Source organism: Silene latifolia, unplaced genomic scaffold (assembly GCF_048544455.1).
Source record: "Silene latifolia isolate original U9 population unplaced genomic scaffold, ASM4854445v1 scaffold_20.1, whole genome shotgun sequence".
NCBI classification, from domain to species: domain Eukaryota; kingdom Viridiplantae; phylum Streptophyta; class Magnoliopsida; order Caryophyllales; family Caryophyllaceae; genus Silene; species Silene latifolia.
Genome location: NW_027413163.1, coordinates 12,440,236 through 12,454,592, shown reverse-complemented (window position 1 = coordinate 12,454,592; position 14,357 = coordinate 12,440,236). Strand labels below are relative to the sequence as shown.

Sequence of the window (14,357 nt, the reverse complement as noted above, 5' to 3'; positions counted from 1 at the left end):
AGGAATCATCACCAAATCTATAAATAGCTGTTACGGAGTATTATTTAACACGGAATAACTAACTAGGAGATCATGAAATGAAATTGAAATTCAACTAATTCTCATCTTATTACTATGTTAAGCTAAGAAACCAAGGGCTTTCTCAATCACAGACTCAGCAGTCCACTGCATTCTCCATTACTTTACTCATTTCAGGCATATAGGCCTATTAATCCACTGAATTGGCAGCTTGTCATAATTAATCAGCAATTTCTATTTCGAGCTCGTTTCGTTTTCATCCATTTGGTTATATACAAGTACCGGTGTAACACGGTATTACACAAATATATTATAAAACAGATTATTTTGACAGCTTATTTTTACCATATATGGCTATCTTGTAGATAATTAAGATCCGTTTTACACAATATTAGTAAAAAATCGCATTAAAGAGAACTACTCAGTGGTAAGTGATGTTTATAATAACACATAATGCACGTCATTCTCACTAGCCTAACGCATACTTTTCCAATTCCACTCGCATTTTCAACAATGGCAAACTCCAAAACTCCTCACCAACCCCACCCGAACCCAAACCCAAACCCAAACCCGAAACCACTCCTCCTAATACATCGGGAACCCGTCCCCGGACTCACCTCCTTCGAGTACCTTTCCTCATACTTCACCCTGCTGGACCCAACCGCAGACGTGGGCCCTGACAGAGAGGCCTACAAGGACACCCTACGGGCCCACGCAGGTGGAGTCCGAGCTGTGTACTGTTCAGGGCTGTCCCAACTAGGGAAGGACACGATGGATTGCCTTCCTTATTTGGAGTGCGTGGTCGGGTCCTCTGTCGGAACCGACCACATTGATCTTGCTGAGTGTGGCCGTCGTGGGATATCCGTTGCTAATATTGGTGACGCTTTTTCAACTGATGTTGCTGAGTACGCTGTAGGGTTGTTGCTGGATGTGCTTCGGGGAATTTCCACTGCTGATCGGTTTGTTCGGGTCGGGTCTTGGCCTCTTTGTCGGGAGATTCCACTTGGTTTTAGTGTAAGATGTTTTTTTGTTATCCTCAATTCTCAGTTTGGGTTGTTCGCTGATCATAGTTTCTTTTTTTTTTTTGGTTACCCAAGGGAACACTCGAATACCCTGCAAACCCGGGGACTTAGGTGGATACCGCAACACTCCCGTGTAGGGAGTCTCGCCCGGGACCTCTCAATTCGTTGCCTTTTTGCAACGCTTTGAGGCACTCCCGTGCTCCACTACACTCAAGCCACTTTGGTCTGATCAAAGTTTCGTACAATATATTTTCATCAAGTTGAATGCTTATTATTTGTTGAGAATTCTCATGTATAGCATTTGAATTGAACCTCAATCATGAGTTCATGACAATTGTGGTAATTGCAGTTAACCAGGAAACGAGTAGGCATTGTAGGTCTAGGAAGCATCGGTTCACGGGTGGCCAAGAGACTCATTCCATTTGGTTGCACAATTGCATACACCTCAAGGCGCAATAACCCATCAGTTCCATACCGTTTCTACGACACAGTCCATAACTTAGCACTTGAGTCAGACATTCTCATCCTTTGTTGTACCTTAAACGATCAAACCCGCCACATGATCAATAAGGATGTCATGACTGCCTTGGGAAACAAGGGTATTTTGATCAATGTTGGCCGTGGGGGTTTGATCGATGAGGCGGAAATGGTGAGGTTTCTGGTGGAAGGAAGGCTAGGAGGGGTTGGTCTTGATGTGTATGAGAATGAACCAAGCGTGCCTAAGGAGTTGTTTGGTTTGAATAATGTGGTGATGTCACCTCATCAAGCGGTTTTGACTCCTGAATCGCTTCAGGCTGCTAAAGATACTGCATTAGGGAATTTGTTGGCCTTCTTTGCAAACAAGCCCTTGCTAAGTCCTGTAAAATTGGATTAAATCAAACTTGATTTTCCCTCTGTTAGGGTGCAAACCCATATCCCACATCGCGACATCGGTAGAATACAAATGAAAGCTCATCTTTATAACTATATACAAAATATAATAGTACAAGACTTTTTGGGAAGGAGTCCAAGAGTAAATCCGTGAGGGCTTGGCTCAAAGCGGACAATATCGTATGGACAGTGGGCACAGATGCAGCAGAAGCCCAACACGAGGTATACAAGCTTCAATTACAAGTGTAATTATTGAATGAGATGTTAATTTTTTTTTTACCATAAATTATTGTAACTTTTTAAATTGCTTCTTATATATTTGTAATTTTTGTACATTACAAGACTCCAAGTACCTCTGGAATCAAAGACGCGTTATTTTGATAATGATGGGAAAAAGGAAAATTGTTCAATAAAGTGAATGAATTTCTTATTAATGTGAATTATCACTTTATCAGTCATTCGATGCAATTCTCAAAGCAATATTCATCCATAAATATTATCCTACAACTAGTTGTATATTAGCACTATACAATAGGCTTAAAGGTGTTGAGCTCTCACACAAAGTTATTAAGCTATTTTACAAAATTATTGAGCTTAATAATTATTCTATTAAACTCAATAACTTTGTATCATATCTCGATAATTTTGCTTGTAGAGTTCGACAACTTTATAACAAAGCTCGACTACATAAAATAAGTTGTATATACAACCAGTTGTATAATACATTAATTGATATTCATCTTGGTTAATTCGGAAACAACTTTTTTTGTTTTGTTAGCACAAGAGTAAGATGATATATAACTGATTGCCCTAACTCTTTCCATTATAATTGCAAGTTATAAGTGGTGGTAATCAAATTATATTACGTAAACCATTTTATATGATACGCGAGTAGTAGTACGCGACAATTCTAATTATTTTAAAGTCTAAACAACCTAGTTCATAACCTTGTCCATGATGACATGGCATATATAGTGAAATCAAACACAATCAAATAAATATTGTGAAAATGAATGAACTCCACACATTAGACCGTTACCTTATCTGCAAAAGATCCCTCGAAACTCAATCACTCAAAAAACTCTCTTGTCTCACATGTCTCTCTTTCTCAATTTCTCCTCACCTCACAATGTTCAGAGTATCCTCTGTTTTACCATTCCTAATTGATCATCCTCTTCTCACTTACACTTAGAAGTTTTTCACCTGAAAAATACAAGTATTAAAAAAATGGCCTCAAAACTTGGGGTTGCTGCCTTAACATCACCAAGATTGTTCACTTCTCCAATTCCTAAATCTAGAAATTCGGTTTCATTAGTTTCTTCATCATTAAGGGATGAATCCATTCGTTTTACGGGCTCTCGTCGTCTGGCTATTCGACGTAAATTCATCTTACTTGCACCACGGGCTACTACTGATAAACCAGGTCTTTTTTTCTTGCTGTTTAATTTTGTGAATTTAACCCTAACTAGAAAAAAAATGTTTTTTTTTTTTAAATATATATGATGATTGAATATTTCTTAGGATTTCAATTTGTTTTTTAGTTTTGTTATGCTCAATTATTCTTTTTGACATGGAAGTTTTGTATATAAAGCTTCCGATTAGATAGGAATTGAAAATTGCTAGAAATGTGGAATTACTTCATTTTGACGAAATAATGGAAACAATTCATAGATTCCTCAGTTTCTGTTTTGTCATGGTCAACTCTTTCACTGTTTTGGGGGATTAGTAACTTGTAAGTAATAAGAAATAAATATAATTGTTGAACCTCAACCATCACCTTAAGGTTTTGGTTCAGATAGTTCACCTATCATGATATCAGAGACAGAAAGGTCACGAGTTCGAATCCTGACAGCCTCCAATAACTCATGAAGTGGACTTTCAGCACATGGTGTTGGGAATTGGGGTAATGTATTGGTGATCTTCAATTTACATTTCAATGTAAAAGTCACAAGAAATTTCATGGTTTTTGTTATATACCATGCAGGCATGAAAGACATCATTTTTGCATTATCCGATTAATGTTAGTGTGAAGATTACAATCATGTGATGCATGGCAAACTGTATTATTTCAGGGCAGCAGGTTGAAGCTGGAGAAGAAGAGGTAGATAGTAACATGTTACAATATTGCAGTATCGATAAGAAGCAGAAGAAGTCGCTTGGAGAGCTTGAACAAGACTTCCTACAAGCACTACAAGTATACACATAGTAACTCCTTGTTTCTTTGTTTCTGTAACCTACTGGTTCTCTGACTTTGAATTAGCTGCATCGTTGATTGTTCGCTTGCCTTATATATGACCAGTCATTCTACTATGAGGGAAAGGCAATCATGTCTAATGAAGAATTCGATAATCTCAAGGAAGAGCTTATGTGGGAAGGAAGCAGCGTAGTTATGCTAAGTGCGTTCTTAATTAAACATTATATGTCAAATTTATATGAGATGGTTTCACATACAAGACTCACTGCTGATGGATTAATATTGCTAATCAGGTGGTGATGAGCAGAGGTTTTTAGAAGCTTCAATGGCTTACGTAGCCGGAAAACCAATTTTGTCAGATCAAGAGTTTGATGACCTCAAGTTGAAACTTAAGGTCCGTACTTTCCACTTTGTGCCCTAAGCTTCTTCTAGCTTCCGTATCATGAATCCTTGACACATTTCACCTTTGTAGACGGAAGGAAGTATGATTGTCGTAGAGGGTCCTCGGTGCAGTCTCAGGAGTCGAAAGGTATGTCATTTACTTGTTGGATAACTCAATTAAGCTTGGAAGTGTCTACTCGTCTAAATTAATATTTTGTACGCCGTAATATAATTTCAGCTAAAAGGGTTTCTTCTCTTCTGCTTTTCTGATAAGCTTCAGTATGACAGGTTTACAGTGACCTGACAGTCGACTATTTCAAAATGTTTCTGTTGAATGTTCCCGCTGCAGTAGTTGCGCTTGGACTGTAAGTAATAAGTAGCACGTTCTACATCTACTAATTACTCTTGAAACAATATGTTCGGATACAAATTTACTTTTTCGGGGAGAGTTAAAACAATAAAGACTGAAAGACCTAGGCAGACATGTTTTCCGTGGAAAGTTAAAACAATAATGTTTTGGTGACGGACAGGTTTTTCTTTCTGGATGATTTGACGGGATTTGAGATAACGCTGCTATTGGAGCTTCCAGAGCCATTCAGCTTCATTTTCACTTGGTTCGCTGCATTGCCTGCGATACTATGGATATCCCAGGCCATCACTAAGTTGATTGTCAAAGATTTCCTTATCTTGAAGGTAATATTACTGCCACTCTTATTAAAAGTATTAATGATTGGTATAATTTAAGATTAAGATTGTAACTATAGGTTCTGTACTTGTGTTAGGGCCCATGTCCCAACTGTGGTACAGAGAACCTTTCGTTCTTCGGGACTATCCTTTCAATTTCCAGCGGGGGAAACGCTAACAAGTTGAAATGCACCAAGTAAGTTTCTGCCCACACATTCTATAGTCCCCATCTATTCACTGCAAGCATTTCATAATGTCAGTTCCACCAAAACCGTCTCTCTACGTGGTATCCCTCATTTTTCGAAAACATCAGTACTGGTACCCCTAAACTTAAATAAAAACCTCTCAAAATACCCATTTTTTTCGAAAACTAAAAAGCATCACTGGTATACCATTGGAAATGATCCGATTCAGACCTTAAATGACCCTATAAAAGCACGATCAAAACCAACCCGACCAAACACCTCCCGAAGTGCATAGTATACCCAAAATGATGGATTCGTACAGAATAAGACATTTGTCATGTCTAGGGTGCATACATCTGATTCTCATACCTCATCATTCATAAGAGACTTTGTGACACGTTTGAGTTTCGACTATTCTAATCACTGTCAAAACATTATTCTCCAGCTGTGCGACAGAACTAATCTATGATTCAAAGAGTCGCCTGATAACCCTGCCAGAAGGAAGCCAGGCTTGAGATCAAGGTACATGCAATGCAATGCCATACTTGTAAGTTTGCTGATGTTATCACCGATATCATTGTAACTACTGTAATGTGAATGCAGCCTTTGTACAAGATAGTGTAGATTCAAGCATATTACAAGGTGTGGTGGGGATGCTGATATTGCTTTGTCGTTTGAGACGAGGGACCAAGATATTTCATTTTTTTTCTCGAGCTCTTGTGGTGATCGATTGACATTTACCGAATTGCCAATAAACACTTGTGTAATACTGTAAACCATGTATATTCCACATTCCACTGCAGTCTTTTACTACTACTCTACTAGTCAGGGATGCATACGTACAGTTATCATATCATGTTCATATAATGTATGTATTCTCTTGCAAGATCTTCAATCATGAATCAAACAGGCCATTTCTCTCTTCTATTCTTTGATTTCTTACCACATACCATTTTTGTCCATTTTTAAATGCTTTGACCCGTCTTGAATTCCAGGTTTGATCTCGAATCCTTACTCGAGCATAAAAACTTGAAAAGTGTGTTTAATTAGCAACTTAGCAAGCATTGCTCTTGCCTCTTTTTTAGTGATTTATTTGTTTCTACCTTTGACCGTGCGTTTTCGACCTATTTAAGACTACTTTGTTATGATAGCTTAAGTTTACCACATCACCAAATTAAGGTCTACGAACCAAAGTTGGTTGGTGTGAGTGGTAACAGCTCTCATCTCTTAAACAAGTGGTAACGGCTCTCATCTCTACTAGTCAGGGATGCATACAGTTATCATATCGTGTTCATATCTACATAGTATAAAAGTTGGGTTTTTCTTTGGCTTCTGATTGGCTGATGCATTTGAGAGAATTGGTTATATATGAGACCCCCCATGATTCATACAACATTTAATTACTCTCTCTCCTCTCATCTCTTTTCATCAACTCAATTTTTATCCTGATTAATCTTATTCGTATATTCATATTCATATGTTAAAAAGCTTATGATAAAAAAAAAAATTAAATACATTCAATCTTACACTAAAGACAAAATAAATGGAAAATTGTACTGAAAATTAATATAAATTGGCCAGTTCATTTTCTTCAGAAGCTTTTATTTTCATTTTTTCTAGACAAATCTTCATTGAACATTATACGTAGTAGAAAATAATCAAGTTACTTCAACAAAAAAAATCAATCAAGTTAATTTGTCTTTACTATATGATATTTATGATTGATCAGATTTTTGTCTTTAATTAACTTATTAAAAAGATAATTAAAATACATTATACGTAGTAGAAAATAATCTAGTTACTTCAACAAAAAAAAAAAATCAATCAAGTTAATTTGTCTTTACTATATGATATTTATGATTGATTAGATTTTTGTCTTTAATTAAATTATTAAAAAAATAATTAAAATATTTATTTTATTTTTCTAAATGATAAAATATTTAATAACTAGCAAAAAAATAAAGTTGCGTATATAAGCCATTCTTTATTTAAAATAAAAAATACCAGAAACATTTTAAAGGAAAAAAAATAAAAAATAAAAAAAATGAATTTTTTGTTGAAATCGAAATAATATAACTATGGTTCATGACACAAACACAATAATCATCAGAAAATAATTATGGAAAATAATTTAAATAGTAGTCCAAAAAGAAAGTATATTTAAATTAAAAAAACATACTAAAGTACTTCAATAATATAGAAAAAAAACTAAATATAAAAAATACTAAAAAGGAAAAAGTCTTAAAAATAGAATTTAATTAAAAAAAAAAAGAATATTTTCTTGGAACACAAATACAGGGATGATTTAATACTAACAAGAGCATCAGATCTACAATAAAGAGTATAACAAAAGTAGTGAAAATATACTAAAATAAGAAAAAAGATATATAATAATATTTAAAGTGTGAAAATATAGTTTAAAATGAAAATTTTAACATAAAATAATACACCGCCTCTTTTGAAATTAGATTTTCAAAAATTATGGAGACCCAGATACAATTAGCAATAGATCTACAAATTTCGAGGCACAACAACGCAAATATATGATTATTCGCATTGATCACGTTAGAATCGTGTTCTAATATAGTGAAATGGGAAATAGGTGCGATTGAATTGAAATGTTGGATGAGTAGTAACCGTCTTATGCTACTGTGAAGGTGGAGTGATTGGGGAGGGAGAAGGGATGTGGAATGTTCTGAAGTAGTGGACAATTGTGTACAATTAGGCTAATTAAAGAACAAAGGCCGATTAACATATAGATAGAAAAGGGATAACAGTAGGACGGATAATTTTTGAGATGGTGATAGTCAATGAGAAAGGAGGCAAAATGAAAAGTCGGTTAGTAATTGTAAGAGGAAGAGGGCGGTTGCGGGTATAGGTAATATGAAGTAGGGTAAAATTCTTAGAAAGAGTTGATTTATGTATTTATATATCATAAATTATTGTGTAAGACGGTCTCATACGGTGAGACAATCCACTTTTGTAAAAAAGTTGTTCATTTATTGCTAAAATCGTCTTACACAATATTGGGACCGTTTCATAGTGTAAAACTGTCTTACGCAATACCTACTGTTTATATATAGCCATATTTGATATAGGCCATATGAGTATCAGATGAGTGCAATTGAATTATTATCTCATTGTTGGGTTGTCGTTTTAGATTACCGGATCTTTAATTTGGCCAATTTTTTTATGATATATTAACTTGACTATGTTAGTTTGACATATATAGATCACATATTCATATTTAAGACCGATATATCCGTCTTAATCTTACAATGTGTAAAGTATTGTACATAAGATAAAAATAATATTGCACATAAGTCGTTGAGATTAGTAAAAATAATTTGTCCTATCTATGCAAGTGAGGTGTTATTGATCCATTTTATTCGTAAGATGATATATACATCTTAAGAAAGAACTATTGATGTTAGTTAGATGAGTGTAGTTTCTATTTGTCCTCATTTTGCAATTGATATATCCGGTTATTCTCATTTCCATCAATGTATAGGGCAAATGGGACTCTTATCACATATTATCTGATTTATTCTCATTCCATGTAATATTCGTTCGAAGTGGCGACTAATAGATTGATTCGATTAGTTTAATTACATTAATGATGAAAGTCGTGAGAATAAAAACCGTCCTTTTCTCCTAAATTATACTCCGTATGTGTATTAATGATGAAAAATGTATTATGTCATCAGAATAAAAAAGGTTAATTAAATTATATTTATGTCGAATTTTCAATTATAGACTTACTTATATTATCACGATATTCACATTTAATAACGCTCATTTATATGCTCCTGAGTCATGTATTCAATAATAACGCATGTTATTATGACCCGTGTATTTTTTTTCACGGGTTTAAAACTAATAATGTATGTATTTCTCGTACAAGATCTCCAATCATGAGTCAAAGAGACCACTTTTCCCTTGGATTCTTTGATTTCTTACCACATTCCATTTTTGGTCGATTTTTGTGGGCTTACACCTTTTTTTTCTTTTGACAAGTTATCGAAGATAGACTCGAGCTTGAACCCGTGTTGAATTCGAGGTTTGATCTCGAGTCCTTACTCAAGCATAAAAACTTGAAAAGTGTGTTTAATTAGGGAGCATTGCTCTTGCCTCTTTTTTAGCAATTTATTTGTTTCTACCTTTGACCTTGCGTTTTCGACCTATTTAAGTTTACCACATCACCAAATTAAGCTATACGGAAATATATTCATAAAAAACAACAAAATCATTCAAAATCGCTTCTTATTTGAATAATTCTCAACCCGGCCTAAACACACCCATTAATAAATAAGCTCCATCACTAACGGGGGTTTAGACAAATTAGGGGCAAATTAAGTCAATGCCACAAACATTTAAAAAATGCAATTCGCATATATACCCGCTTATTTTACGAACAGGACTAGCAGGTGTATTGACCACGTCCAAAGAACGGACGGCCGATCCATTGAAAAGCCTTGTTGCGTATATAAGGTTACAACTTACAAAGCGTAGTACTATGACCAGTCTTCCCACAAAGTAATTCGTGGGAGTCACTAAGATTATGGCAGGCCGGCTCCATGATTGGCAACTTGATTAATGAATTTCTTCTATATTTGGTAACATTATATATAATGTTTGCTTCAACTTAAATCAAATTAATCTAAAATTTAGTGTGACGCTAATTTGTTCATAATAATTTTCAGATATAATTTTATTTTATTTTTAAGAGTTTTGGGAGGCTAAACATATTAAATCATGGCCTCTAAGTTTCTAATGTTATGGTTTGTAGTGTTGTGTATGGTAATATTACGTGGAGAAAGTGTCTTTCAGCCAACTCCATGGAAGCTTGCTCATGCTACTTTCTATGGCGATGATTCCGCCTCTGCCACCATGGGTATATATTACATGATTATTGCATTAACGGTTTTTTAACCTGTACCCTAAAAACACGCATTAATATTTTCAATGTGGAAAAATAACTCACAAGATATTATACTCATTTTTACCATAATTAATGAAAATATCTTGTGACTTTGACCACGTTCAGGTCATTAATGTGTATCCTTAGAGTACACGTTAGAAAAACCGTAGGATTGAGCTTTGTCTAATTCGTATAGCTGTTTATTTGTGTTAAATATAAAATTGTGTCAAAGAATCTTAGTCATGTCGGCTATGATACTATGTCAAAGAATTAACCCAACCAAACCCTTGGTAATGGTTGAGGGCTTGAGGCCGAACTAATAGTGTCTTGTACCTTAACAATTTGATACAATAGCACCCTCCCTGGCTTCACCACTGTGTTTGATTTAATTTATTAAAACGAGTTACTTTGATTTGTTGTTTACACCATTTGGTCTTGAATTATAGGAGGCGCATGTGGATACGGAAATTTATTCAGCAACGGTTACGGAACCAATACAGCAGCATTAAGCACAGTGTTATTCAACAATGGTTACGCTTGTGGTCGTTGCTACCAAGTCATGTGTGTTAATTCGAAATGGTGCACTAGTGGTAGCCCTTCTATCACTATCACCGCCACCAACCTCTGCCCGCCAAATTGGTACCAGGATACCAACGCTGGCGGGTGGTGTAACCCCCCTCGAGAGCACTTGGATCTCTCTAAACCCGCTTTCCAAAGGCTTGCTGTTTACACGGCCGGTATCATCCCTATCAACTACCGAAGGTATGTCAACATGTTTTTGCGTCTTTCACTTAACACTTTTTTAAGTTCAAAGGTTACAACTTACAAGGTTTGACTATTAGTTAGAAATATAAAATATTATATAAATGTTCACCACGACACGAAAATATTTAGGCCTTGTTTGACAAATAGCAAGAACAGATTTATGATATTTAATAATGTTGGCAGATTTTAGTAGCAGTGGATGACCTTAGTTATATGCTCGGCCCCCGATCATTTTTTTAGATTTCAGTGTAAAATTATCATTTGTTTCCCCTTAAATTAGTGATTGTTATATATATATTCACAAACCAATCAACAATTTAGACCTCGGTCCTCTTTATTATTTGCTCGAAGATCCGCCACTGAACATAAGGTTTTGTCCTAATTGACTAATAGCAATTAATCAGGTATATTTATAATAGGTCACGAGTTCAAGCCTCCGTCATCGATTATTAATGGACATGATAAAGCATATAAGACATGCACATGACATTAATTTAAAAGACAACTAATGTAGGGTACGTTGTGTAATGCAGGGTACCATGCCAAAGATCAGGAGGCATAAGATTTAGCTTCCAAGGCAACCCATATTGGCTTTTGGTGTACGTAATGAACGTTGGTGGGGCAGGCGACGTATGCCAAATGTGGGTTAAAGGCTCTCAAACTAATTGGATTAGTATGTCTCAAAATTGGGGGGCTTCTTACCAAGTTTTCTCTAAATTGGGTGGCCAAGCTTTGTGTTTTAAGCTCAAATCGTATACCACCGGAGAGATTATCATCGCCTACAATGTTGCCCCGTCTAATTGGCAAGTCGGAAGTACTTATCAATCAACCGTTAACTTTCACTAGCTTATTGTTTTTTTTATCGGAGGTCACCGGACAATCTGTACTAGTGATTGATACTTAATGCTTATAAATTGTAGTTCAAAACTAGATGTTACAAGCTTACCACCAATCAATCCAAATATTTCTTACTGTGAAACAACATCTCTTTTGGCATTTTTATTTTCTTGTTTACCTTTAATTAAAGTATAAATGTATAATTCTCAAAAAGAAGGTAAACGAATGATATTAATCGATTAATTAAGAGGTTACGTTTTAAGAGAAAAATAATGTCTTTTTAGTTATGAGACTTCTGCTCCAACTTAATTTCGTATATTACAATAGTACTATTTGTGAACTTGAAATATTACCTTGTGAATTGTAATTCTAATGAATTCAATTGATAATCCTTGAAGTCCAACATAAGACAGAATATGATACTTATAGACATATTGATTCTTAAAAACTATGCTTAAGCTTTAAGCTACATGGGAGGAACAAAATGAACTTATGGAGTATTTATTCTCCATTTTCATTTTTATTTTTCAAAAGACCACTTGAAATTTGTAGAAAAAATATTAGGATCCTAATATATTTTCTACAAATAGAAATTGCTTGAAAAATACATAATAAGGTATGATAAAATGGTCTCTTAATAATTTAATAAAAGACCCCGTCTCTTCAAAGTTTCAGTGTTTAACCAAATATTTGTGTATGCCAATAGCGGTATTACTACTCTCTTCGTCAATTTTCTAACAAACTTACATGGATTTTATTTCGCTAAATACTTTTTTTAATTTTTTTTTTGAAACAAACAACTAGTTCACCCTTAGCGAATGACTAAACTTTAATTTGTCTAACAACAAACAACTAGTATGAGCTAATAATCAATCACACGCTAATAAAATAATTTCGCTAAATACTTTTAAGACGATTTTATACTAACATGTGTAAAATAACGGTTCCAAACACAATTTTATTAGTGGTAAAAGTAGTTATTAAGAAAAACTGTTTTACAATAAATTTATATAAGACTACCTTAGGCCTCGTTTGGTTGCCCACCAAATTCATGGGAATTCTAAAATCCCATGAATTGTGGTTTTTGGAGGTTGTTTGGTTATCCCATTTTTTTGTAAAATGGGGGACTTTCAAACTCAAGGCATGATGGGGGAATTTGACTACCTACCCTCCTCATGGTCATTGGAAACTCCTAGGAGAATATAACTCCAACATGGCAACCAAACAGATTCTTGTAATTCATGTGAATTTTGATGTTGGAATTAAACTCCCGTGCATTGCAAATTAACACATGCATTTGATTCCCGTATGAACCAAACGAGGCCTTATACAATTACTTGCGAGTAAAGTTTATTAACCTTAGCGATTTTTATTCAAAGAGAGATCAGTTTTGATTAGAGCTGGAAAACAATGACACGACACGAAATTTAAGGTTTAACGACTCATTTATGTAAGTTGGTCGACACAAACACGGCACGAAATTTAATTGGGATGAGTTTGGGTTCAACTCTTTAAACATGAACACTTTATTAAATGACCTATTTATTAAATTAATTTTAATTTTTTCGTGATCTTTCATCACATAAATATGCTTTTACATTTCCAAAATTGACATGATATGACACGACACGACACGACCCGACATAAAATTAACAGGTTAGGGTGAAGAAATAATGACTCATTTATGTAAGTAAATCGACACAAACACGACACGGATTTGACGGGTTTAGTTTTGACTTAGGAAAGAAGTATTATGACAAGTATGTTTATATATATTGGATGTATACATTGCATACCATATTTATGAAAAAAATAGTGAGGTAAAATAATAATAAAGAAAAGAAGTAGACAGTAAGACTGAAAATGAAGATATTGAAGAAGTTGTCGTTGGCCAGAAGCCAATCTTAGAGAGTTAAGAGCGAACAAATGCCAAATTGTCTGGTAGAGATCTAGATCAAACACTCTCCTTTTATGATACCATTCCACCAAATCAGATCTAATATTACTCTCTTATCGTCCTTTAATGTTTCTGTACCATTTCATTATGTTACCATTTAAAGCAAGCAACTTTCAACTCGATTAATACATTCATTTCATGAGTACTCCTTTCCGTCTCCGTCACAAGTTATCTATTCTTATTTTGGGGTGTATTAGTCATAATTATCTCTCATGTCAAGTAGATTATGTGTTCCGTGTGGTCCAAAATCACCCATTTTATTGCTTGAAGTCTTTGTGCCAAAAGTAATAGAGTAGATAATTATTAATCGGAACGGAGAGAGTACAATTTTAAAAATAAGGGATTCATTCACCTAATTTCTCGTGGTAGATTCGCTCAACAAATTCATGTGCATATAAACTTACGTATTTTGTAAGCTTACCAAAGAATTGAAGGTGATGTCAATCAGTAGTAGACCCGGCAAAATAGACCCGACTTGATATCCGAACTGAAGACCTGAATTCGGCTATCCTTAAATTCTTTG

The 14,357-nt window shown here is 34.7% G+C and overlaps 3 protein-coding genes across 3 annotated transcripts; all 3 read left to right on the top strand.

Annotated features, from left to right (window-relative positions):
• Positions 1-438: 438 nt before the first annotated feature.
• On the top strand, positions 439-2,020 carry LOC141638491 (glyoxylate/hydroxypyruvate reductase HPR3-like). Its single transcript, XM_074447905.1, has 2 exons — positions 439-1,032; positions 1,390-2,020. Exons 1-2 carry the CDS (start codon positions 472-474, stop codon positions 1,912-1,914), a joined length of 1,086 nt encoding a protein of 361 aa, XP_074304006.1. The 5' UTR covers positions 439-471; the 3' UTR covers positions 1,915-2,020.
• An 882-nt stretch (positions 2,021-2,902) lies between these two features.
• Positions 2,903-6,281, top strand: LOC141638341 (PGR5-like protein 1A, chloroplastic). The gene is made up of 10 exons (XM_074447742.1): positions 2,903-3,333; positions 3,983-4,104; positions 4,210-4,306; positions 4,398-4,498; positions 4,577-4,633; positions 4,774-4,850; positions 5,016-5,178; positions 5,268-5,365; positions 5,800-5,876; positions 5,958-6,281. Exons 1-9 carry the CDS (start codon positions 3,138-3,140, stop codon positions 5,867-5,869), a joined length of 981 nt encoding a protein of 326 aa, XP_074303843.1. The 5' UTR covers positions 2,903-3,137; the 3' UTR covers positions 5,870-5,876; positions 5,958-6,281.
• Positions 6,282-10,109: 3,828 nt separating this feature from the next.
• Positions 10,110-11,886, top strand: LOC141638332 (expansin-A7-like). Its single transcript, XM_074447736.1, has 3 exons — positions 10,110-10,248; positions 10,722-11,037; positions 11,574-11,886. Exons 1-3 carry the CDS (start codon positions 10,110-10,112, stop codon positions 11,884-11,886), a joined length of 768 nt encoding a protein of 255 aa, XP_074303837.1.
• Positions 11,887-14,357: the final 2,471 nt, after the last annotated feature.